This window comes from Balearica regulorum, chromosome 5, assembly GCF_011004875.1.
Source record: "Balearica regulorum gibbericeps isolate bBalReg1 chromosome 5, bBalReg1.pri, whole genome shotgun sequence".
NCBI classification, from domain to species: Eukaryota; Metazoa; Chordata; class Aves; order Gruiformes; family Gruidae; genus Balearica; species Balearica regulorum.
The window spans coordinates 14,612,192-14,638,764 of NC_046188.1; the positions used below are offsets into that span (position 1 = coordinate 14,612,192).

Consider the following 26,573-nt stretch of genomic DNA (forward strand, 5'->3'; position numbering starts at 1 on the left):
CTGATTTAACCTCTACCTCACTGAAGAGTCTAACCTGAATGCTTGCCTGGGATTGGAAAGCATTCACCCCTCTTTGGAATTTGGCAGCGTGATCTCAGGATGGCTTGTGAAATCTTTTGTGGGGGGTTTAGTTACCTATGACTAGTTTTCTTTAGAATACTGCCACATTCTTCTGAGTCCCTGCTGCTAAATGGAGATGTACGAATGTACGTCTGACCACCCCTATTCAGTGATCAGCCAGAAAACTTTATCTTGGGTCAACCTAATAGGGTAGAGTTTTATTACTAATAGTTTTCATCTGTGGTGGCCAGTTAAAAATTACAAATGATACGTGGATGCTGACTCAGTATTGCCAAGGATTTGTAAAGGCTTAATACAGCTCAGAGTTTAAAAACAATTAGCAGATTCTGGGCTGCATTTCTTTTAAAGACATTTATTTGCCTTGCTTATTCAAATGGGTAGAACTGAATGTCCTTACTATAGACATTCTCTTTGCAGTGCAAGAGCTAAGAATCCATGCTGTGTATTTTCCTACATCTCCATCAAAGGTACTGCAGTTGTGAGAGTTACAGAGATACCTGTACAAATAGACATACATTCAACATATTCCTTTTATATTCAATATATATGTTACACACCCACATGTATCCACATGTATATGTAGATAGGCAATAAACAGAGTTTTATCATTACATTTTTGTTTGGAAACAAATGCCAGCCTGTGATAATGGTATACTTTTTCTAGCATAGGATCTTTTTAAGCCATAGACTTTGCCACTTGGGACTGTACTATGAGATAATTGACCTCCACGTGAGTTATGTGTCCTCAGTCTAAAGCAAGGGCGCACTTGGTGGCATCAAAATCAATTATCTCACAATCCATCCCCCAATGGAAAGGGTGACTGCAGTTAAAATAGGCCCATGAAAAAGATTTAGATATTTTAAAATGTTTTCAATGACTTAATTCTTATAAATAATGTTATTGCATTATGCAAAGAAATAGAATAGTGGTGGTGGATTAAACTGTGCTAAGTGTACCTACTGATGGACTCTGTATAAGCACTCACTAGCTGGGGATGAAATCTCATTGGGGTATCACTGATGGAGTATCGCCAAGGCTGTATTAACTGGGCTGCCTCCATTGCTGCCATGCAGGTGACTGTCGAGTAGATGCATCTTCATTTCCTCTGTGGTCGTCATCCTCTTGCGTGTGTCAGGGAGTAAAGGACAGAGCTGCTAAGCTCCAAGGACAAAATTCTACCTCCGCCAACCCTTGCAAACCCTTGCCAGGGTAAAACTACTTGGAGAGAGCAAAGGTATTTAACTCAGAAAACAGGGATGGCATCTCCAGTCAGAGCCTGATCACCCAAATGGTCATAGCTAAACTATCATGTACTGGAACTTTGAAACTCTTCAGTTGCCCAGTTGCTTGGTTACAGGATCATTTGTCATCTATTCTGGTAGCAGGGTGAGAGGTGGGGGAACTGGAGGGAAGGGGGGAGAAGATTACATGTGCTGTTGAAAATGCAATGAGCACATTCGATCATATCTAATTCCCATTTATATTACTGTGGACATCCCTACTGCCCAGCTGCCCTCTCAAAGACTCAGAGCTATGGGATTTTTTGATGCATGAATGAAGACTGGGAAGTGGGCCAGCATGCTGTTCATAGGCTTCTTCATCATTTATTACCTTCTAGTTTTAATTGTTTTCCTGCTTCTCTCGAGATATTTATCTAGGAGGAATTGTACTATGCAGTGCAGACACGCGAGGTGGCAACTGAAGATTGCTTGTTAGCTCAGTGCACTGTACAATAGATGGATCTTAATAAAATAGAGAAGACTATTTACATTAATAGAAGAGGGCCATTTGTAAACCTTTTATTACTTAAACGCACAAGTTTGACTCGTGTTTGTCCATTATAGAGGTGTGGGTTATACAATAATCACCACATAACTGCATTGTCTGTATCCTTATAGTAATGAAAATCAGATCTCTCTGCATGCCACGCTGTTGCACCCTATTGTGTCTGCAGGGCTACATTTATCTCTGGTAAAAGGCTCTGGTAGATTTACAATAGGGCAAAATTTGGTCTGCTTAGTTTCCAACTGGTACTTCAGCAGTGGAAAAATTAAACAGAAGCCACCAGAAGAGAGCTTGATGATAGAAGGTAAAACAAAGGGGAAGTTGGCAAAGGAGGGAAGGATAATTAGTGAGGAAAAGATAGGAATGGAGTGTGTGTATCACAGAGTGAGATTTGAAGAGGGGGAATTTAGATCTCTAGTTCCCTGTAGCTTCAATGGAGCTTCGTGGTCCTTTTCTGTGGGCAGCTTTTAGATGTCACCCTTGCTGCCATTTGGATTCCCTTGTCAGAACCCAGTGGCTTTGTCACAGGCAGTACCTCTGGTTACCTTTCACGGTCCCCAAGCTGCTTTCCCAGCCCTACCCCATCCTGCTGAACTTGTGTGTGCCACAGCCACAGCCTTTCCTCCTTGCAGAGCTGGCAATGACCGTGAGGGGAGCAGTGCATGGCCGAGGTGCAGAGGAACTTGGTCTGCGTTCGGTCAGCCTCCAGCTCTGAAACCTGACACAAACATATTGGTGTACCCGGGGAAGGGAGAACTGGCAGTGCAGAGCTGTGTGAAATACGGCTCCAGCCTCTGCCGGTCGGTGCTTTGTGTTTTCAGAGCACCCCACACTGTGAAGGAGATGTGACAAATCGCTCTCAATCTCCGAGGAAGGTCAGGCCCGTAGGCTGAAGCAGGAGTGACCACTTTGATTTAAGTCCTCTTTGATTTGAAGAATAAAAAGATGCAAGTCCCTTTTCATGCTTTGAGGGCTAGAGAATTAGGGGAGCTTTCATGCCTCTGTCCCATTTTAGTCTTCAGGAAGGCAAGGTTTATGCGTTACTCCAATTTCTTTTTTCAAACACAAGAGTGCAGTTGAGAACAATTACGTGTGCATTGGGGCTTGGAAGAATTGAAAGCCAGTAAATGTAGGGGATCTTCCTTGGTGCATGAACTGCCTCTAGAAGCAGCATTTTTGAATTGATACCTCAATTATTTTATTATTTCTCCCAAAACTTCAATGTCCTTGAGAGTTTATCTTACCTCTTGGGGGATTGGATGGGGCTGCTCATTTTGTCATCATGAAGGTTCATGTTATATACCAAAGCAATCAGGACTTCTCTGTATATCTAGTACCTAGCATTCAGTGTTAGTTAATTGGGAGAGTATTTGTTGACTTTGGTGGGTCTGCTGAGCAGAGTCCATGTTGCCAAGTTCAGCAGACTAAGCATATACACCAGATTTATCCATTCCTTGACAAAGGGATAAATATTGATTTAAGTGTTCAATCTTGTTTCCTTCCCACCCCCCCTCCCAGCAAAACCCAAAGAACATGTTTTATGTATAGAGCCAAATGACCAAGCTTAGATAAAAATACTTTGTGCTTGGAGATATGAAATGGAATCAATTAGTCTGAGTAACAGGTCATCTTGCCTGAGAAAGCACACATCATTAGGTCTAAAAAGATGATAATATGCAAGTTATATATCCTATGTATTTCCTAACAAGTTAGGAAAAAACCCTTTATTGTCATATATTTTTAATTGTATAATGAACATTAAATATGTGAATCAGCTTGATTTAAAAATACAAAAGAGCTGAAGTACCCTAATAATAAATCTGTAGGTGCGTGTTGGGAAAGAGATGCAGTTCGTGTGACTGATGAGATATTAACAGTTTTGACCTGAACTCTCGGTGACTGATATTGATAACACTCATGTCTAGAGGGCACGGAGGCTCCCATACGGGACAGCCTCTGTTGAGGTTGGAGGGGGGTGTGCAGCTCACGCTGAGTCCGGTGTTTCTAAATGGGGTACTTGAAGCAACCCGATTCATTTTTGTGAATCACGGCTGTAAATTTAGAAAGCAGAAAATGCCTGTTTCATAATGCTGCCCTGACTCTGGCAGTGCGACATTATTTTTGTCATGTACTCTCAAGTGCTCATCTTTGTCTGAGGCTCTGCTGGCTTGGGGCTTCTCTTAAGGATTTGCCGACCTCAGAGTTAGGAAACGTTTTCCTGATAATTGGCTGACACCGTCACTGGCCCAATTAAATCCCATTACTTCTTGTTATACCCCAGTGGGATCCCCCAAACAATTCCTTGGCATCCTCACTATCTGTCCCCTGTCAGACACTCCTGGATGCTTATCTGGAGCCTCCCGCCAAACTCTGGCTATAAGTCAGCCTGATTGCTGTCTGCTCCGTGCGTGTCTGGGGCCCTTCTTGCTGCTTTGCATCCCATATCCCTCAATTGACTTTTTTTTTTTTTTTTTTAAATCTGGCGTGCCATGATGTTTTCGTTAGAAAATAACTTCTCGGTAGAGTTAAGCATCTGCCTGAGATTGATAAAGGCAAAACAGTCCAGACTGAAGGCTGTCAATTAATCCCTCTGTCACCCAGCTCCGTCTGCTGGTCTCAGGGGTCGTAGAGGAGGGAAGGCTCTTGATCCAGGGACAATGACACTGAGCTGTGGAAAATACCCTTACTTCTCAATTTGTACACTTCAGTCAGCTTTTGTTATGCACATGGGCCAAATTCAGTTCTCAGTTTCACCATCCCAGGGTGTTCTTGAAGTCCTAATCTGATTCACAGCAAGACTAAATGGGAAACTGTTTTTCCACAGAACAATGGCCCAAGACTGTGTGTAATTCTGTGCACCTTGCTAATTGGAGGGTGCTGTCAAATTGGAGGTAATTCAGAGAAGAACAACAAAAGTGATTAAAATGCAGGATCGTTTCATAGGGAAAGATGAAAAGAACTAAAAATACACGAGCAACTTAAATAAGAAGCAGGTAGAGGGAATATGATTCAAGTAACAAGGAACATTAGGGGTGATCATAGTAGTGTGACACCCTCTCCGCCCCCCCCCCCCCCCATTTCTAGAAGGTTTGGAGTGAGGTTATGAAGTCCATGAAGCCAATGGGGCTTCAGTATCTGCTTGATACTACGCACCAGGTGCATTTTTGGAATGAGAGCTACAGCCATGAATAATAGGTAAACTGAACTACGTGTGAAATGAGTATTAGGAAAAACTTCCAGACCATGACTGATTTTCAGGTTGTAGAGTGTTCTTAAGAGGTGGAAAAATGCCAAGTCTCAGCAAAGTACTTATAAACACATCTCCTAGCATTTGGTGAATACATCTCCTTTGTTTGAGGCATTTAAACCTAGATTAGATATTAAACTTAGACTAGGAACAGAACAAGAAACTATTCAGTCGATCAGAAATCAAGAGTGAGCAAACTAAAGGAAGGATGGCTTGGGAAGGAGCTGCCATATCTGACTTGTGCTCAATCCTGAAGTTTTCCATCTGCTGTTAGTTAGAAGTCAGTCTCCTGTGGAATCAGTAAAGGATTTGGCTGAAGTAAGAGTTGTGTAAAAACAGACTGTGATTTTACTGTCCGTATCGCTAGGGAGTATTTTGCGATGATCTGCTGCCGTGACACACTCAGGTTGCACTCGGCAGTGCAAGTGTACCTGTTAAATGCCCTGGGTCAGGCACCAGACCTAAAGTCAATGCAGTTTTTGGCTCACACGGAACGCAGGTGTGGAACTCATTGCTGCAGGATGTCGCAGGGGCTAAAAGTAACAAATGGGTTCAGAAAAGGACTAGGCAAAATCAGGAAGATTTGGTGTGTGGTTAATAAAAATGCTGATCTGGTCTGGCTCAGTCGCTGGCACTGCATAACTACCTACATCACTGATTGCTAGAGTTGGGAGGTCTGGATAGGGTCTAGTTGTGATTTTTTTCCTACCTTGATTCACATGTTCTTTCCCTAAGCTTCTGCTGGTGGCCATGGTTAAAAATGGGGTCCTGCCTGTGGGCATGACCCAGGGGTTTTATGTTCTTATAAGAGCAAGAACAATAGTGTCTGGCTGATGGGATCTCACTGATTTCACTCTGTGCTGAAAGAGGCCTCGAGGTTCCAGCCCAGGATGCCATCATTTCTCTTACAGGCTTCCTCTGTGAAGCCAGTTTGGGTCTGGCCTGAACACCCTCTTCCACTAGTTTAACTAAAGGGGTCTTTCAGACAGATAATCCAGAATACTTCAGGGTATGGATTGTTTTAACTGATTGCCACCCCAGTTTAGCTGACCTGTTTTAGCAAACCTATGTAAATTTACAGTGAGACATTTCCTGATATAGCCAGTTTTAAGCTGACAGAAATAGAGGCTATACTGGGGTTTGCACTGGTTAAAGTGAGTCCTTTTGATTAAACTGGTGCCAAATTCTGTGTGGACAAATCCTCATATTGTAACAAACCCACACATCCTCCCTTTCCTCTGACAATCATATCAGGCTGGTGAGTCCTATGGACCCAATCTAATAGAAATGGAATTTTTACCATGCAAATCTTATTACCTAAAGTGCCAATGAAACTAATGGGATTTTGGATAGTAAAAAATACTCTGTATGTGATACATAGTTTGGAATATAAATTCATAGGGAGGGGGGAATGTAAGGAAAAGGAGCTGTGATTGCATGTGGTCCTTTGTGACTGTGGAGGCCCTGTTCCTCCCAACACCCCTCAGCTCCCCCTTGATTTCAGTGGGACCAAAGTGGTGTTTAGCATCCTGCTGAAAACACTGAGCTCCTTGCAGAATTTGGTTTTCAAAATAACACTAGCAAGTGTCTGTTTGTTTTAGAATTCATTTGGGGGAGGGGAACAGAAATAAAAAAAATATCCCAAACGCTCCACTCCAAGGACAGACATCTAGAGGAATATATATTTGTCCAACGGGAACCATTTTTGCTGTAGAGGTCGGCTGAATGTGTCAAGAACACAGGGAGCATTTGGACATATTTTGACTATCCCTGGATAAAGAAAAAAAAAAGGCTGAATCTATTTAGATAACATTTTAATTTACGCTTCCTCTCCCAATACACACACACATCTATATGGTGTATGTTCTATATATGCTAGTGTCCTCAGGCTGCCAGCCTGTGTGGCAACTCTCAGGCTGAGGACAGTGTCAGCAGATAGATCCAAAGTTAATAACTGTAATGCTGCAAACGCTACAACCTTTAAAACTGTCTCCTATAGTTCCTATATGTTGTGATAACACAGCACAACTTGCAGAGGGCTCAACGTCCCTTGTAATTGCTTGGGCAGAATTCCCACTGACTTTTCTGGGAGCTTAGTTTATGTGTACGTTCAGGCCTAAAATATTTTAAAGTAAAATCTTTTTAATAACCTACAGCATTGTGCCATTTTGATGGTGATGCTGATTACTTGGTTTCCTGTCACCTTGGAAGCAAAGATGCAATAAATGACACCTTTATTTTTGTTATTATTTTAATGAAACATACAGAGAAGGCACTTTAGAAAAGTGGAGGAAAGAGGAGGTCAGATAAAAACAACTGCAGTCTGATGTTCGTTTTTGTGGTGCTGATAGTTATTATTCCCAAAGAAAATAATGTCCTTTTTTATTTGCTTTTAACATTTCGCCCTTGGCATCTGTTCCATCCATTGTGGACTAACCTAGACTGTGTTCTCTGACGATGGGTTAAAGCGAGCACTTACTGAAAAGCATTCTCTACTTAATTACTTTTCCTTCTTCTGGAAGCTATTTTTTTATAGTCACATGTTAATTGTGTATTAGTAGGCCTTTCTGATTAGTTGAAAACATAATGAAACCTTTGTAAACAACAAGGAGAAAGAGGGAGAGGGAGGGAGGGAGCGGGAAGCGGGGAGAAAGGGACAGGGAGAAAGAGAGGTGTGAAGTGGGGGCTGGACCGGAGGGGGGGAGGACGGCAAATTTTGAAAGGCAGAAATAATGCCAGTGGACATTTCTGGTTTTTTTGAATGACAACTTCCCTCACCCAAATTAATCAACTTACTTAACGAGAAATGAGATGCATGGAGATGCAAATTGCCGTCGATCTCCAAAAGCAGGGTGGCAAAGGCAGCAAGTTGGAATGGTGTGGAGGGGGGCTGAGCCGCAGCTGTCCACTAACAAGTCAGTCCTATTTGTAAAGGGCACGGAGCTGAATAACGGTTTTGTTATTGGCTTTCTCTCTCTCTCAGCCGTAGGTAGAAATGCTGCATTTGTTTCCTACGACTATTTCAGTGAGATAGATGTCCTCCTCTTTCATCTCGCCTGTCCGTTTGATTCCCACAGTGGAGCCCTGTGTTCCCTGTGTACCCCAGCCTCCCCCTGACGGGGCGGAAAATTTGGATGCACGAGAAACACAGGCTCAGGTGCGGGGTCTCAAACACGCAAGGTAATACCAGGAATTATTAAGTTATCTGCACGCCCCTCAGAACGGGAGGAAAAATTTTTTTAAAAAAAGACAAAACAGGAAATAAACGGTACTTAGGACCCAATTCAGTGATGCTCGGAGCTCGGCCAGCGCAGATCAGATTCGGTGAATCAGCTGAATCAGGCCCTCTTCTCGGAGATGTTTTTTTCTTTTCCTGGAAAGCTGCTCCTTAAACACAATTCACATTGGTTGTTTTTTAAAAAGGACTATCCTCTGTTTGCAGCGCTGGATTTTGAACAGGCAGAGCCTCCCCCCGCTCCGGTCCTCCGCCCCCACCCCCTTCTGTTGCTGCTTTAAAGAGCTGTGCTTATAGGGATTTTGCAGCTCTCCGTGTGTTATTAGAAAACGTGTGGCTGGGACGGTTAAAATGGGAGTGCTACTGTATGCAAGAGCAATGTTCACTGTAAGCAATCCAAGGAAATCCTGCCAAGGCAGTATATGAACAGCAGCCAAACAAAACACAGGCGCCTTTCCAGTGAAAACCAGCACACTTCTGCAAATAGAGGAAAAATTGACTTTCTGATTTGGAGTGTTTCTACAACTAAGAAGAATTACTACAGTGATTGTTCTAAAAATATTTTTCGGCAGCGCATTCTCAAAGGGGTTGGGATGCTTAGCATTGTTTAATTATGCTTCTCTTAGGTTATCAATCTGGATTGTATAGAAATAAAATAGGAAGTTTTTAGGATCTTCTTTTAAGCCAACACTGGCATTATTTTCCGCAGTGTTATAGTGGCATAAACCACCCACCTATTTAAGGAGCAAAAATTGTATTTTTATCTTTGCACTTCAGGAAGTATGATTGGATCTTTTGCAACTTCGTAGTCATAGACTGCAATTTAACTGCTTAATCTAGAGCAACCCCCAGGATCCCTGCTTCCTTAACTGATGGGTTTTATTTTTTATCTGAAGTATTTTATACCTTCCTTCTTCCCTTGTCCCCCCCTTGCACCTTGTATTTAGACTTTTAATGCTTCTGCTCATTTTGCTCCTTTGTTCACCCAGTCTGGGATTTTTCTTTACAGGACTTTTGAGTCCTGTAGGAACTCTTTAGTGTGAGATGTGTCTGCAGACATTCTGGCATTCAAAAAATTTCCATAATGATGGAAATTGAATGGGATTGCACAAATTTGTTTATTGCCAAGAATAAATGTGTTATTAAAAAAAAAATCGTTTTGCTAGTCTCAGCTACAATTTTTTCAAAGAATTCTTAATAACGGAGTGTGAGAATACAGTCAGTTTATCTAAAGTGAGCTAAGAAATGGGATAGATCTATGGAGAATTATTATTATCCTTTTTTACTTCCAAAAACCAACATAATATCAGCATAAGAAAAACCAACAGAATTGTCAAGGATTAATTTCAGTTTATGTATTTCTCCTATTTCAACTCTTTTTCTTTTAACTAAAGCTACAAAAGATACTTCACTAGATATGTCTCCATTTATTCCTCTAAAATATTTACAGCTGAGTTCTTTAGGCTTATTGCTGCTGTGAACTCAGTTCTCTTCTTTTAAACCAGATTTATCCCTACATTGAAGACAGTGTCTTGAGACTAACAAATCCCAAGGTGGCAGAAGACCCTCATCTAGAGCCTGTTGAAGCCAGTGGAAAATTTCATATTGACTTTGGTGGGCTTTGTATTGGGATATTAGACATTCGTTTCTTCTTTTGAATTTAACTACTCATTTTCAGGGTGAGATACTCTCTACTTTAAACAAATCTTAAAGTTGCCCTAATTTATTAAATTAACTTGTGCTGTATTTGCCATTCAGGCAAAACTTCCAGTAGGGTGAAACTGTTGTATATACTTCTTCCAAGATAAGATTGTGGTTTTGAAGGTCTAGTTGGAATAGCTGGGGAAGGATGGTCCTCTGCCCTTACTCAGCCCCCTTTCTCATATGTGCATAGTGCTGTATTCATAGCCAGTCTTACAGAGAGCAGATCATGTATATATATATATATATACACACACACACATACACACATATATGTGTGTGTATATATATAAAAAAATAAAATAAAACTCGAAAAATAGAAGGATTTCTGCCTTGAATGTGAGGGATATCGTCCACTGTGTTCAAATTAGGACATGGAAGTTGTGACATATGCCGTGCCAAGGCACAGCAGTGCAGTTCTGTATCTTTAAATGTTGATGCATAACAGTGAAACCAGGTGAGATCTGGCCCCAGGTGCTGGCTGTTGCATGCATTGCTGAACAATTTTTAAAGGATGCAGATTGGGTGGTTGGAGGAGAAAAAAGTAGGTCTTTTCCTAAATAGATCTTTTTTTGTGTGTGAAATATGTTGTAGGTTTAATGAAATGATTAAAAAAATGATCGACTTAATCTTCATACATTCCTCTAATAGCAGCTTGGTATAATCCAGTCCTGACCTGGCTCCCCCTGATGTGCAATGCTAGTTGTCATGGAGCCCCAATTATGCCAAACGGGGGGGAAGATTTTGTTGAGAACATGAAACTCATTTCACTGGTGACTGTATGCGAATGCTGAATTAAGAGTCCTTCACAGAATTAGTCTGAAGGCAAAGCTTGGATGCTGAAGAGGTGCTCCATGGATTGCTTCTGCTTTCCCTGTCTGCACATTGAGAGCCTACCTGGCTTGAAAAACAGTTTCTCAGCAAAGTTTTTTCCTTCGTTCCTTTCAATGTAAATCCAGTTTTGAATCATTTTACCTTCAAGTTCATAGGTTCAAATTCTGTGGTCACCAGAGATGTGGTATCAAGGTAAATTTGCAGATAATTTGGATAGTGGCCCGTGCTGAAGGTGTGTGGCTTCTAAACCTAATTAGAGTATAGTTTGTTGCAGGCAAAAATTATTGATACACAAGGAAGGTTTTATTCGCAGACATCTGTAGGTTGGCAGCTGTGCCAGCCATGTCTGTTCTTCTGAGTAACGGAAGCCATGCAGCAGGGAATAGCAGTGTTTTGGTGACAAGTGTGGAGAATATTGGTTGAATTGCACTATGAAAATATTTTCATTATTTTTATTATTACTATTCTGCAAGCAGATTTGAGCTGTGTCTGCCCATGTCGGTGCACGCGAGCGGATGAGGTAGAGAGGGAGGGCTGTTATTTTTACTTTTTTTCTTTTTTTTTTCAATCGCACCTCCTTAGCATTTTGTACATATCAGCATTCTAGCCGAGCGATTTGCTAATTGCACTGGAAGACCCACTTTAAATTCAGGAATACTGAAACTTTGAAACTGTAACATTTTGACTGGCGAGAATGACCAGTCTTCTTTTCTCTTTCGCAGTGAGCTAGTCGAAGGAAGCTGGCATTGTCGCAGAGTGAAAGCTCTGCAGAAGTGCCGCAGGTTTTTCATATGGAAATGTGAAATAATGGGGTGATTAAATAGAGCTGTATATTAAAGTACATCTGACATTAGAATTAGCATAATGTGCTCTAGCCCTAGGCTGAGTACTTTATTTGCCATCTGCGTCGGACCAAAATCCCCTGGGGAAGCGCTAAAATATTCTGAATAAACTCAGCCCGAGTTCTTATTGAGAGTAAAATACCATTTGTGGCACGTCGTATTGATTCGTCTTAATTGCGGTGCAGAAAAGAACATTCAGTTGCTGATGACTTTTGTACTCTGTGACAAGTCGGCTGGAGTTATTCTAACACTGCAGTTGGTTAACCTGAACAGACTGTCGTGCTCAGAGAAGGAGAAAACCTTATCTTCAGTAGCATAAACTACAGTATCATCTCCTAGCTTTACTCCTTTCTATCTCGATTCAGCATCCTTTCTTTTTTTTTTTTTTTTTTTTTTGTTTAATATTATTCGCTGAAAACAGCAGCCAACGAACTGAAGGGGAAATGGGGCTTCATTGAATCAGTCCGAGAAAATTCACATTCTTACCTAGTTATTTTCCCCAGCCTCCCTCCCCACACTTCTACCCCCAGATCTTCTTAAAAAAAATCCAGAAACATCTGACCAGCTTTCATCTAAGGGAGTGAAAATCAGTGGAACTTGTCCTTGAGGATCCATCTCCGGAACCATTAGTTCAAGAGATTTATTATGTATATTTTGTAAAAAGCTGTGGCTTCTCCTGTGCATAAGCCCACAGTCTTAGCTGGTTGTAATGGTTTGATTTTTGTCAACTCTCCACTCAAATAGGTTGCTGAATACCTTTGAAAAAGTGCTTATAACATGCATAAAAGATAAATATTTCATCTGAAGGAAAATACTTTGATGCTCCATGCAATTCTGTAACATTCATAAGGTCCAGTTTTTACCCTATAATTGCCTATCATTATACACAATTTACATATTCAAACATTCTCTACAAACCTTAGTCTAGCATGTTTTTATTACAAATTCAGATCAAGGGAATAACCTTTAACTTCAGAGACAAATGAGACAAATTTACAAGTGCATGTCTGCTGTTTTCTTGTGTTTTATAAATCCCTGCAGACCTGAACACTTTTGCTATAACGCCACTCAGAACAATATACATATATTACTACTTGTTTGTAGTGCTTCGGTAATGAGTCCCCTTTGTATTAGATAACCTATATAATTCAGCATCTAGGCCCTCCATAACGTCAATTATCTCCTCATAGCTAAATGTACATTCCATTAAAACAAGATTTACAGCCTTTATAATACTTCTTAGGATTGAACGTGGAGATTTTGTGGATTTAAAGAAGCAGAGATGGGAGTTAGCATTTGTTAAAGAAGCAATGAATTAAAACAAAAATGCTATTTCATTTACTAACTATGAATAGGCACCTAATACCCTTAAGAAATAGTTTTAGTAAGACAGACTGAAGTACTCCTGGGGAAAAAAACAGGAAAATTTGTTTTCACCCTTTGGCTTTTTTTATTGTTTCCTAATTTACTCTTTATTTTTCCATTATATGACATGGACAATTTCCTTTATGTATCCTCCTTTAAGTTCCCATTCAGACTACTGAGAATTCTTGCTTGTAAGATGAGAAAATGGCACCTTAGAAAAGTCTGTGGGGGAAAAAAAATCCCAGCACTTGCCAGTTTTCAAACAAAACTACTTACAGGAAACCGATTTAAAGGGAAGCTGCTGGCATATTTCATATGTTGTAGAAAAGACTGACATTATTTCAAATGCATTTGAATACCTTATGCAAAGAAAAGGCCTAAAAGTGTCCTTGAGCAGTACAAGGGGTTTTCATGAATGTTGTAAATGGGATCCTATATATTAAACCACCAGCCATGGGTAGTCCTATAGTCTTTTCATCTCACGAGTGGCTGCATTTCCTCCCCCCCCATATTACATTCCTTTTTTTCACTGATAGTTTTCACTATTTTATACAGCAGGTTTGTAAAGCATCCTTTCGGTCTGCTAGCTGATGTCTTAGGTTCAGAGAAACTAACTAAAAGACACAAAGCTGTTTAGATGCTAAAGGTGGAGTCAATTGAAACTGTTGTATCACAAAGGGCTAATTTAAAAGTTAACTCATTCACTATTGATCTTTTAATATTGATTTTCTTGTTTGCTCCTTACTTTTCACACTTCTCCCTTTCTCTGCTTTATAAATTGCCTTTGTATTTTAGAATTTAACACCAATTAGAAGAAGGTGTTCAGAGATGACAAACATGTTTTTTATCTTCCATTTTGATAGTGCTTCTGGGTCAAAATCCCTGTGTCGGGAGTTCCAATTTTTGCTATGCATTTTTCTTTCTTTTTCTGCACTAAGTAAAAGCATTTCTTTTACTTCTGTAGGCTGAACATTAACTTCCAGTAAGCCACAAGCTCTTTTAAGGAATGAGAAATTGGACATCCAGAAGGAAGTTGCCCAAAATGACTATTGACATTTTATACCTAAAAATATAATATTGCCATTTTGTAATGCACTAGAAATTAAACTGAGCTGTGCATTTGGCTCATTTATGTGAATCTGGCAGTACAGATCTGAGGTATGATTAAGTCTCACAGAAAATGGGACTATTGAACACAAGCTGCATCTTCAGCCAAAGGTCGCCTGTGTCCATTAAGAAGCAGGAAGCATCTGTTTGTGTTATGCATGGCTGTAGTCTGCCTGCAGTCTCCTTTTTTTTTTTTTTTTGTAAATATAAATGCCAGAGAGGACACATAAAATGCTTCTGGGAAAAGTTTAATGAAAAAAAATAATTAATCACAACTTGATATATTCATATAAGGCTAGTTTAGATCCTTGTTTGTGATAACCTGGTATAGTTTATCTGGAAGAATTCAAAGTCCGCAATGGCGGTCATCGGAGCTACTTTGATTTCATATCAGAGTAATTCAAATAAGAGTTTGTCTAAGAGTACAATTTTAAGGCATCAGGTTGATATCTCTAAGTCTTTCAATGATTCATGCTCTTTGTTCTTGGAATTATGAAAGATTGGCTGTAGAGAGCATGACAGTCTGATTTCTTGACTATATGTGATTGATAATTAATCTGTTTGGCTTTCCACTCATACGATAAAATAGTTCATTTGACAAAAAAAGATATTTATTATTACAAAAATGATAAACAGATAATTTGCAGTCCTGCCTAATAGAAAAGCACAAATGGCTTCAGAAAATAAAACAGGCTACCAAAATTGGGGCAGCATTTAATCCACCAAAACCAGAGTTTGGCAGTTGACTTTAGCATAGAAAGAATTAATAGTAGTGTAATGTTAATATATTTTAATATTGGTGTCAACCAGTGCTATTGTAGATCTTTTTCAACAGGTAGAAAATGCTCTTGAGAATATTTGTATTACTAATTAAAATCAGGGCTGGGAATGAGGGGATCTTGTGGGGTTTGTAGGTTCTCTTGGCATAAAGCTTCTTGCATAGTCTCTGTAGAGAGCTTGCAGTCTCACTAGTCAAGGTAGAAACAGGATGGGGAAAGCTGTAAAACACGCAGGCAGTGTGTGGGAGAAGAATATTGCATTTGTGAATTTTCTTCTGTTTGAAGATGGCACTGGAGGAGACAGGCTATTCAAGAGGCAAGGTGGAAAAAGAGAACAGGGCCTAGTACGGGAGGAAACAAGATTCTGTACTGAGAAGTAAAACTTCTTGGTTACTTCTCCTTTCCTCAGACACCCTTATTTTTCCATCCACATCTTAAAAACATTTCATTTTTGTTTCCCTGTCACATTCTTTCCTTTCACTGACGTCATCCTGAGATTCCCCATTTCCAGATGATGACAGGCTCTGTGGCCCTCATGCTTGGGCTCTTGCACCTAAACCTTCATCTCCTCTTCTTGACTGAGATGCACTTCAGGTCGGCTGAGCTTTACAAGAGGGAGTGGCTGTTTCTCCGAGTAGAGAATTGGAGGTGCTTAGGTTGTGAGACTGCAGGCGTCTTGCTAAGTCATAAAACACGAACTTTAGTTGCCAGTTGATGCTTCCTTTATGAATTGTTGGTGATAGTCCCCCTCACCCTCAGCAGGATGTGCTGCAAGACTCTCTCGAGCCCTCTCTTTAGACAAGGCAGTGTAGGGATGGATGCACTGTGTTAGCTCTGGGGATGGATAGAGGAGTTGCACTTATTTTGTATCTTCAGCTCGTGTTGCCATCGAAACAAAATTAAAATGGAGAGGGGTATAAAGAGAAATGGTTCCTTTGCATTTGGTGTTTAAAACTAGTGACTGGCATTGGACTGGCAGTCGTGATCCTCGCCCAGGCTTGGACCCTTCTTCACACTTGTGTCTTTTTTACTGAGACCATCAGTCCCTCTGAAATGGAGGTAGCAGCACTTCCAAACTGGAAGGGAGTGCAGGGAGGGTAAAACTCTCTATATTGGGTATGCTCAGCATATGTTTATTCAATCATAAACATATGCAAGTAAATGTTCTTGCTAACTTGGATAATTTAGAGTGGTAATATGGCTTATAAACCCTCCTCAGCAGAAATACCTGTATTAGAGACATTTTTGCATACCCAGTCAAGCACCGGGTATGAACCGGTATAGTTCATACTGCAGATCCACACTGCAGACACCTGGAAAGTATTTGGCCCTTGTGTAGGTGACCTGTCAAACCATGTATAACCATATATTTTCTTCACTATGAAACACTAAATCTTTCCAGTATTTAATGCCCTTCTCTTTAATGTCAGCTGGTCTTATAAGGAGACTTGTTAAACTAATGTTCTCAATTATGGCATTTTAATTTAATAATAATTCAATTAAAGGTGTGTTTTTTATGGAGCATCCACGCTACCTTTATTGGTATTATTAGAGTAACCATCATAATAACAAGGAGTAATTATTTAAATCATCATTAAAAATTGAGTGGTGAAGAGAGTAACATTGGTGGAAAGATTGTAGGAACCTGATACATGTCTCTTCCTGAGTGCTACAATAAAAGGTGTCCTTTCTTTAAAGCTTGCAAGTTTCTACTTTTCCTGAACTTCTAAAGGTGCAGTAAAGCAGCATTAAAATTCCTTAACATTTTTATTGCTGCTGTTGTAACTTTTTAAAGGGAACCAGAAACATTATCTGGAAAGTATTGCTAGAGTTAAAGAATGGCAGTGGTTATGTGGACCTGACTGCAGGTCCTCACCGCAGTCCTGGCAGGGTGGGTGATTAAAAAGTGTGTGGGGGGAGTTAATTCTCTGTTATAGCTAATGGAATTATTCAGGCATGCTGAGGGGAGGATTCGTAAGGCACTGGATGTCACTGTAGCCCAGCAGAAAATAATGAATTCTCAACAGTTCTTATCTCACACTGATTATTGTTTGATGGTATCCGGAATAACTGAGGATATTTTGCGGGAAATTTATCTCCAGGGCAAAGGGGCTCAGCATTCAGGGTATATAGAAAGTCATGTACCAACTGGGCAAGGAAGATCTGCGTATCAGTAATGATACAAGTCAGACTGCAGAGAACAGATAAGTCAGGGGATTCAGGCTGCCTGGCGCGGTGGGATGAATGTCCACAGACCCAGGCTACTCCTGTTCTGGGCTGGGCAAACCAACCTGTCTTTTCTCACTGCCCCCTGTAAGGGCAGAATTTGGGAGGCAGGATCTGAATTTAGCTTTGTTTTGTGCAGTTCATGAAAGAGAGAAAAACTCATTATTGCTTTGACATTTTGAACAGAACATAATCTGTCATGCAGTAATGGAGGGAACACATTTTAATATTTCTGGAAAAGACCATCTTTTGTCATAATACGCAGAAAAGGCAAGAGTGTTCAATAAGTTCATAGTTTATAATTACTTGCTTAGGCAGAAGATGCTAAATAGATTTTTAATCTACCAGATAAAAACATAACAAGTTCTAATGGTTCACAGTTGAACTCAGCAATTCAAATCGGAAAGAAGACAGGTTTTTTAATACTGAAGATAGTCAACCATTGCCACAGACTGCTGCGATACATAGTGAATTCTCTTTCACTCGACATTTCCAAATCAAGCTGGGAGAAGGGGGTGCTAAAAGACATTAAGTGGTTCAACAGCAAATCACTGGGCTGGATGATACCTGTATGTGAGGTGCAGATTAAATTGTTTCCTGTGTTTTTCATGTACATGTAGGTATGATCTTAAATTGCAGGAAGAAAGATTTAGATTAGGCATCTGGGGAACCTTTATGATGGTAAAGGAGAGAAGGAATGAAGTGGACTTTGGGAAGGTTGTAGACTCCCCATCCGGGTATATGGGGTATATATTATATAGTGCAATAATGGATCATCTGCCATAGATATGAATAGATGCATAGATATGGACATCCCTTGGGTCAGGAATTGGACAAGGGCAACCTTTAAGATTTATCCCAGCTCTCTCATTCTTTAATTTCACAGTCCTTCCTAGCCTTCAAATCAATATTGCTGAACGTGTACACCTGTGTCTCAGTAGGATCCAGACCTGCAAACCTGTGTCATGTCTGAACTCCAGTGGCTGTATTTGTTTGGCTCTAGTGCAACCTTGAAGCTACTATTGACTGCTCAGGGCTTGTGGGCTGGATGTCTTGTATCTACACTGTATCTCCCAACTAATGTAAAGATAAAAAATTATATTTGAGCCATCAGTCCCGAAAATCATGCCTAGTTACAGACTGTATGGTTCAATCCATGTGCAATTCATTGAACAGTATTAATGAAGTCTTGGCTTGTGCTTAACTCTAAGCACATGAATAATTTCATCGCTATCCAACAGAGCACTTCAGCCTATGCTTAAGTTTCACTGATGTTGATTACTCACATGCTCAAAGTCAAGCACATGCTAAAGTGATAAAGACTGCATATGGCAAAGCCTATATTGCTAGTTGTCATAAAGTGGGTATTTAGACAGACTTCAGTGCAGGTGGCAAGGGATTAGGATAGCCATATATCAAAAGTAGCCTTATAACAAAGAGTTTTATAGTGTAGGTGCACTGCATTATTAAATATAAGGATCATTCTTGAGCAATATGCGGCTGTTTCTGGGCATGTTTAAAATATTTAGCAAGTTTTTGAATATAAAAATGTTCAGAGTGGATCTTCAAAGACTTTTTGACATTGTTCTGTTCTTAAAAGTGAGCATCTACACTGCTCAGGGCAACTTCTAGGCAAGATAACCATGAAGTGATAATATGGAAATGAACATTTTATTTTATTTTTTTCATTTTTTTTAAAACGGGGAGTCTAGGGAGAGACTTTGAGGGTTGTGCAAGTTAATATATATATATACACACACAGGCATGCACACACAAACACTCGTGAAGCAGTCAGAGATTGGTAGCTAGGTAGCCTGCAGTCAATTTTGCCATCGTGTCGGGGTCTCCTGAAGAGGAGTGTTAAGGAGCATAAAAGCTAAACAAAACAAAAAGGAAGAGAAGACTGTTTTATGACTGCTAGCTTGTAAATCTTAGATCATTAATAGCACTAATTTGCTCTGTTTGAAAGAAAACTAAAAAGTGGGGGGATTTACTTTTCTCACTTGAATTTCACAAAGCTGAAGTTTTGGAGAACAAAACAAAACAAAACATCTCAGTTCCATGTAACATGTAGTAGCAAGCATCCAGCTAGCTGCCATTTTGAGGGTAATTTTTTTAATCAGCCATTTCGGTTTTAGATTGGCCTTGATCCTCAGCATGCTCAGGAATTTTTCTCCTTACGTATGTGCCTTTGCTGAAGTAAACGTGTTGCTGTTGTTGTCGTCGTCATCTAATACACAGCTGCTTTCTTCCTCCTGTCAGCTCTTGAGCTAAGCAAGGAGAATGCATGCACACGCACACATACTCACACACTTTATTTTTTTGAAGAAAAAACCCCACAACAAAAAAGAATGCATGCTGTGACTTTAAAAATGAAAGAATCGAACAGCTGTGGGTAATAAATCGATTAATTAGAGTGGATAAAATGAAGGTGAAGGGTGCAGAGCACTCTTTAATTTGAAGATATATGACCTTGTAAGATGCTGCACTTCATTTGCTATTAGATCACACTTCAGAAGGGGCTTTATTAAAATCTATTCTAGGGTGAGCTGAGGTAAAACATATTGTTAAAAAAAGCTTTTCGCAGAGTATGTTATATACTTTAGTCTGCCTCAGTGATTTCTGTCACTTTTTATACTACACATGTTGTCGTGCAAGAAAAGTTAAAGGTCTAGACATTTTCATCATATTTCTGTAAGAAACAGAAATTTAAATATTTGAAGTAATAATGGGAGCATTTACTGTTGCTTTGGCCGCAGAGCTGACATAAAACTCCCTAACTGCCTCAGTGCTGACTAGATTTTCAAGGGATAATGTATCAGTTCCTTTCCGTGTTTGTATGTGGCTTTCATTAATGTCAATAGCAGTTACGGGCACTTTTTCCAAGCTGAGTACACTTCCCAAACTTCTGTTTTTTCCAACAGCGGTCATTAGAGATTAATCAAAGCAACTGTGTCTGTCCCGTATGACGCAGGGCTGGGGCACAGGGGCCGTGTCAGCCGGGCAGAAATGCCCGCCGTGTCGTGTAGGTTTTTTCTTGGCCGCGGAGAGCCGGCTTCTCTGAAATCGGGGTCTGAGGCTGCTATCCACAGCAATAGCCCTACTAAATCAATAGGAGCGTGAGGAGCTGCACCACATTTATCACCTACCTTTGTAAATAAGTCTCAATCTGATAGATGCTTTTTCCTTTATGCTTTTATGGATGTTCATTGGGTGATAAGATTAGATAGACTGACAGGCTGATAGGTAGGCAGATAATCTTCTAGCCTCCTTGTCTAAGGTTTTGTAGGTTTTGTTAGCAGCAGCCATTCCTGCAACAGCCAGAAGAGGGGAATTCAGTCAGCAGCAATCCTGCTTCGCCTGGTGTGCCTGAGTTAAATTTTTTCCTTTTTGATTTTTTTTTTTGACTGTTATGAGTAATTTATCTTTACAAAGGTAGTTTCAATAATATGGTTCTGTTCACCTTATAAACTCTTTCATTTTCAAGCTCATGCAACAGGCTTTTGTGAATTGCAGTGCCCCTGTCTAGAAAGGGGTTGGGATCCGAGCTCCTGCGGAAGGGCTGGGATCGGGCTTCGTTCGGATCGTTATGCAGATACAGGTCAGGTGGGAAGCTTGGTTCAAGCTTTGAACTTTCAGGAAGTTTAGTGCCTTTAGGTGCAGTGGGACCATTGCTAGCCAAAATATGTGCTTTCATAAACAAACAAACAAGCAAGAAATTAATTTTAGATTTTCCAAAATGAGTAGTTGGGTTTTTTAGGAAACCTCCCCCTCATTTAAAAGAAAAAAAACCAAACAAACCCACAACAACAAAATAAACCCTGGATCATGATTTTCAAATTGACACATATTTATGAATTTATCAGAATCTTGCAGAGGCACTGAAAAAAGGAGGGGGGAAAAGTGCTTTTTGAAGATAGCACGTAGTTTATATTGTGCCCAGGACTGGAATTTTCTAGCTAGCAAAAATTATGACTGTAGTGCAGACTTGTCCACACCTGTCCTTTATGTAAAGCTGAATTAAGGTTAAAGGAATGCTTTCCACCTTTATGCAGTTGTTCAAAGAGGCTAGAAAGGCAAACAGAACAATGTTTTTGGCTCCAGTGAGTGTTTCTGCATTGGAGGGCAGGCTCAGGCTCAGAAATTCTTGGGACCCAGTTCAAGCACGGCCCGACATTTGTTACTGTTAATTGCAACTGTGCTGTCGGCTTTGATTACCGGATGTTTCATTTGAGTGGCTTCTTGGTGTTTTGGCAAGAAGAATGTCAAAGTGGTTTATGCAAGGGTGCGTTTTCCAAGCTCCTGTTGACTTGAATAGGACTTGTGTAGCTAAATACCTACATAGTATTTTAAAAATGGAAGTGCTGGCATGACTGAACCATGTATAAATTAAATTCAGCAAGATCTCAGGGGACTGCTGCATGAAGTATATAAAAACATAAAATGAAAGAGTGAAAATGACACTGAAGCTCCTCGCAGGTGCCTTGTAAAACCTACCACACCACATTTTCCTTGGTTTTTGTCTGTAGTCATAAATCCCTTGAAACAAATTCCTTTTTGTGGAATAAACACGTGAAAGGATTTCGATCCTTATGCGTCATAAAGGAAGGTTTTATTTGCAAGTTAGAGGATATAAATGTATATAGCACCAATGCGTATGTGTGATATTTGTCATACATGTTAAGTGAATAAGTGTGGTGAGTAAATGTGCTGTTCAACAATTTATATCAGTCAATACATTGCAATTAAGTCCTTCTTTCAGAAATGCCAAGGAGGAAATGTGTTAGCAAAATAAAGCGCATGCCAACTGTATTTAAATGTTCTCCGCTGTATTATTTTTTTGAGTGTTCTTTCTGTTTTTCTTTTATAGGTAAAGATGAGCCTTCAAGCTATATTTGCACAACATGCAAGCAGCCTTTTAATAGCGCTTGGTTCTTGCTTCAGCATGCCCAGAACACACATGGATTCCGCATCTACCTGGAAACAAGCCCTTCAAACAGTTCCCTTACTCCACGCATCACCATCCCTCCTCCTCTGGGACCGGAGACTGTTGCACAGTCCCCGCTGATGAATTTCCTTGGAGACAACAACCCTTTCAATCTTTTGCGGATGACAGGACCCATCTTGCGCGAACACCCTGGCTTTGGTGAGGGTCGGCTCCCAAACACGCCTCCGCTGTTCAGCCCACCGCCTCGTCATCATCTGGATCCACATCGCCTTAGTGCCGAAGAAATGGGGTTAGTTGCCCAGCATCCCAGTGCCTTTGACAGAGTTATGCGTTTAAACCCCATGGCAATTGAGTCCCCAGCGATGGATTTCTCCAGAAGGCTTCGAGAGCTGGCAGGAAACAGTTCCACCCCTCCGCCAGTCTCACCCAGTCGCACCAACCCTATGCATCGCCTGTTGAATCCTTTCCAGCCGAGCCCTAAATCACCTTTTTTGAGCACCCCACCACTGCCCCCCATGCCCCCCAGCAGCACTACGCCTCCCCAGCCTCAGGCCAAGAGCAAGTCCTGTGAATTTTGTGGGAAAACATTCAAGTTCCAGAGTAACCTTATCGTGCACCGGCGCAGTCACACAGGAGAAAAGCCCTACAAATGTCAGCTCTGTGACCACGCTTGCTCCCAGGCCAGCAAGCTAAAACGCCACATGAAAACGCATATGCATAAAGCTGGCTCCATGACGGGCAGGTCAGACGATGGACTGTCCACCACTAGTTCCCCTGAGCCGGGCACAAGCGAGCTCACTGGAGAGGGACTGAAATCCAGTGAGGCAGATTTCAGGAATGAGAGTGATCCTTCCCTGGGCCATGACAATGAAGAAGAGGAAGAGGAGGAGGAGGAGGAAGAGGAGCTCGAAAATGAGAGCCGACCAGAGTCGAGCTTCAGTATGGACTCGGAGCTGAGTCGTAACCGAGAAAACGGCTCCAAGTCACTGCCAGATGAGAAATCCCTTGTCCTGGGAAAAGTCATCGAGAATGTAAGTCTAGGTGCCATCCAGCAATATAACGACATGCTAGCTGAGAAACAGAAGAGGAGTAGCTTCATGAAAAGGTCTTCTGACCAGCGAGACTTGTGTCCTCGAGACCTCTGTCAGAGAGATCCAGGCGACGAAGACTCAGTGGTAGGAGAGCTGGACCGCACTGAGGAAGGGACGGTCAACGGAAGAAACTTTGGCCCAGGTGAACCCTTCCCAAACTTGTTCCCCCGCAAGCCAACACCTATCACGAGCCCCAGTTTAAACAACTCCTCTAAAAGAATAAAGGTCGAGAAAGATTTGGACTTGCCACCAGCAACGATAATACCTTCCGAAAACGTTTACTCTCAGTGGCTGGTAGGGTACGCAGCATCGCGGCACTTCATGAAGGATCCGTTCCTTGGATTCACAGACTCCCGACAATCCCCCTTCGCGACCTCTTCTGAGCACTCGTCGGAGAACGGGAGCCTGCGTTTCTCCACCCCGCCGGGGGACATGCTGGACGGGGGGCTCTCAGGGCGCAGCGGCACGGCGAGCGGAGGCAGCACCCCCCACATCAGCGGTCCCGGCCCTGGGCGACCCAGTTCGAAGGAAGGGCGCAGGAGCGATACATGTGAGTACTGTGGCAAAGTCTTTAAGAACTGCAGCAATTTGACGGTGCACCGTCGGAGCCACACTGGAGAGCGGCCTTACAAATGCGAGCTCTGCAACTATGCATGTGCCCAGAGCAGTAAGCTGACGCGCCATATGAAAACGCATGGCCAGATAGGGAAGGAGGTCTACCGCTGCGACATTTGCCAGATGCCCTTCAGTGTTTACAGCACCCTGGAGAAACACATGAAAAAGTGGCATGGAGAACATTTGCTGACAAATGACGTCAAAATTGAGCAGGCAGAAAGAAGCTAAGGCCCCCCCCGCCCCCGCTAGGTTAAATTTCAGGGGTCTAGGTAACATTTTATTTGTACAGTTTAACTATTGCCAACTGAGAAAAGATGACCTAACTTGCCTCCGTAAACATAACTTAGCCTAACTATGGTAGGTGCCAGACTTTGGCACTTGAAATATAACCTGTGTCTGCAAAGTTCTATTAAACCCGAGGGTTGATTAAGGCAGTAAAAATTGTGGAGCCTTTTAACTGTGCAATAATTTCTGTATTTATTGGGTTTTTGTAATTTTTTGGCATGTGCAGGTACTTTTTTTTATTCTTTCTGTTTAAATTTCTTTTAAAATTTTGTTGGGTATCCCTTTTTAATTTTACCCAGTCGTAGCCTGAGATTACTTGCATTGTAGGGGAGAAACGTATCTTTTTAAATTATAATTTTTGGGCCGCTGCTTTGTTGAAATTTAAGCTAAGCATGTGTAATTTCTTGTGAAGAAGCCAACATTTGAACAGAAATCTTTCTTCCTTTTTTTTTTCCTTTCTTTTTTCCTTTCCTCTTCTTAAATAACCTTGAAGATTACGGAAAACAAAATTGTACAGCGAATAACAATCTTTAAAATTAGCACTTTCTTTTGGAATTGGATGGAATATGTAGCACTGACAATGTCGCTGACGATAGAGGCCTTTTCTAGATGGATTTAATCACTAAAGTTATGGCAACAAAAAAAACCATAGGTGCAGAAGGCAGCTACATTAAAACCCCAGAAAGATTCTTAATTGTGCATTACTATTGGATAGTTTCTTCTTCTTGTTAAAAGCTATGTCAACATAACAGTGCCATTTTGTCACTTTTTGGGGTGTCTTTCCCTCCCTTTTTCCCTCCCACCATTCTTCCCAGAGACAGCAAAACTACATCTTGACTATTGTAATATTCCTTTTAAATCTTGGAGCAGCCAAAGTCCATCTTTTTTCTTTTTAAACCGCAAAATCATAAATTTTTGTTCAGGACATCTATTTTAGTTCAGATTTGCTGCAGTTAAAATAATTACTAGAGGATGGGAAAGTGTGAATTTCTCAATGAAAAGCCTCAACTTACAGGCATCTTGTTTATGAATGGAAATATTAGAACTGTCTTATATGATGTACAATGATGTTATAAGGAAGGGAAAAATAAAATCTGGTTGATTTACCTGTCTTGGCAAGATTCTGCTCCTACTGAAGTCGGTAAGAGTTTTCCCCTTGACTTAATTAGGAACAGAATGGAATTGTTTTCAGATAAAAGCATTACAACAGAAAAAAGTAAAGAAAAGAAAAATGCACCTGCTCTACTTTCAAATTCCAAATTTTTTAAAGCCTTTTACAACTGATATTAGCAAACAGTGGACAATTATGGTTAGAGATTTTAATTATGTTGACCCGCACTTTAAAGCTTTTGTTTGTGGTTAAGAGAAAAATGGCTTCTCAACAAGAAATTACATCATATCCTTCTACTTGGCCCAAAGGTGGGTTAAACTGTAAGGGAACAGCTGAGATTAAGTGTCAGTGTTGCTAAGCATGGCATTCACAATACTGGCACTATAAAGAAAAATAAATAAAAATAATTTATTGGACAGTTTTTCTACTGCCATTCAATTTGACGTGAGTGCCTTGAAAACTGATCTTCCTATTTGAGTCTCTTGAGACAAATGCAAAATGTTTTTGTGAAATGAAAAGACTTTTAAAAAAAAAGTAAAACAAGAAAAGTACATTCTTTAGAAAAAAAGAGCCACATTTACTTAAAAAAAAAAATTACTGGTTGAAGATAGTGGACATGAAAATGCCATAAGACCCAATCAAATGAAGATGTATACCCAGCACAACTTCGGACATCCATTAGCTGAATTATTCTCAGCCTTTTTTTTTTTTTCAGGACAACGCTGCTTAGGAAATGGAATGGAAATGATTTACTGCTGAATTAAAACTCAAATGACACAAATTACAAGTTGTTATCATTGAATGAGAAAAAACAATTCAGGAACAACGGCTAATTTTTTTTAAAAGTTAAATTTAGTGCACTCTGTCTTAAAATACGTTTACAGTATTGAATACATACAAGGGTAAAAAAGAAATTGTGTGTATGTGTGTTTGAGCAATCTTTTTTTTTTCAAAGTTTGCTTAATAGGTTATTAAAAAAAATGCCATAATGGCCATGTGTATATTGTTTTCTTTTGGTGACGGGGTTTTAGTATATATTATATATATTAAAATTTCTTGATTACTGTAAAAGTGGACCAGTATTTGTAATAATGGAGAATGCCTGGGCATTTTACAAAACCAGAAAGAAAAAAAAAAAAAAAACCTTTTCTTTTTTCCTTGAAAATGTTGCAGTAAAATTTAAATGGTGGGTCTATAAATTTGTTCTTGTCACTGTAACTGTAAAGTCTTGAGTTTTAGTAAATTTTTTTCTGCCTTGGGTGTTGAATTTTTATTTCAAAAATGTATAGAATCTTGTATTTGGGGATTAAAAGGTGATTG

General features: G+C 40.4%; 1 protein-coding gene across 4 annotated transcripts in view; it reads left to right on the forward strand.

Annotated features, from left to right (window-relative positions):
• BCL11B (BCL11 transcription factor B) overlaps positions 1-25,805 on the forward strand; it is a 92,969-nt gene extending 67,164 nt beyond the window's left edge. For 2 of the 4 annotated variants that reach the window (XM_075753592.1, XM_075753591.1), the window contains exon 3: positions 22,074-25,805. In XM_075753592.1, the coding sequence (XP_075609707.1) occupies positions 22,074-24,085 (2,012 nt within the window). In that variant the 3' untranslated portion in view covers positions 24,086-25,805. The remainder of the gene's footprint in view (positions 1-22,073) is intronic. The other 2 variants (XM_075753590.1, XM_075753593.1) reach the window with 1 other exon arrangement.
• The last annotated feature ends 768 nt before the right edge of the window (positions 25,806-26,573 follow it).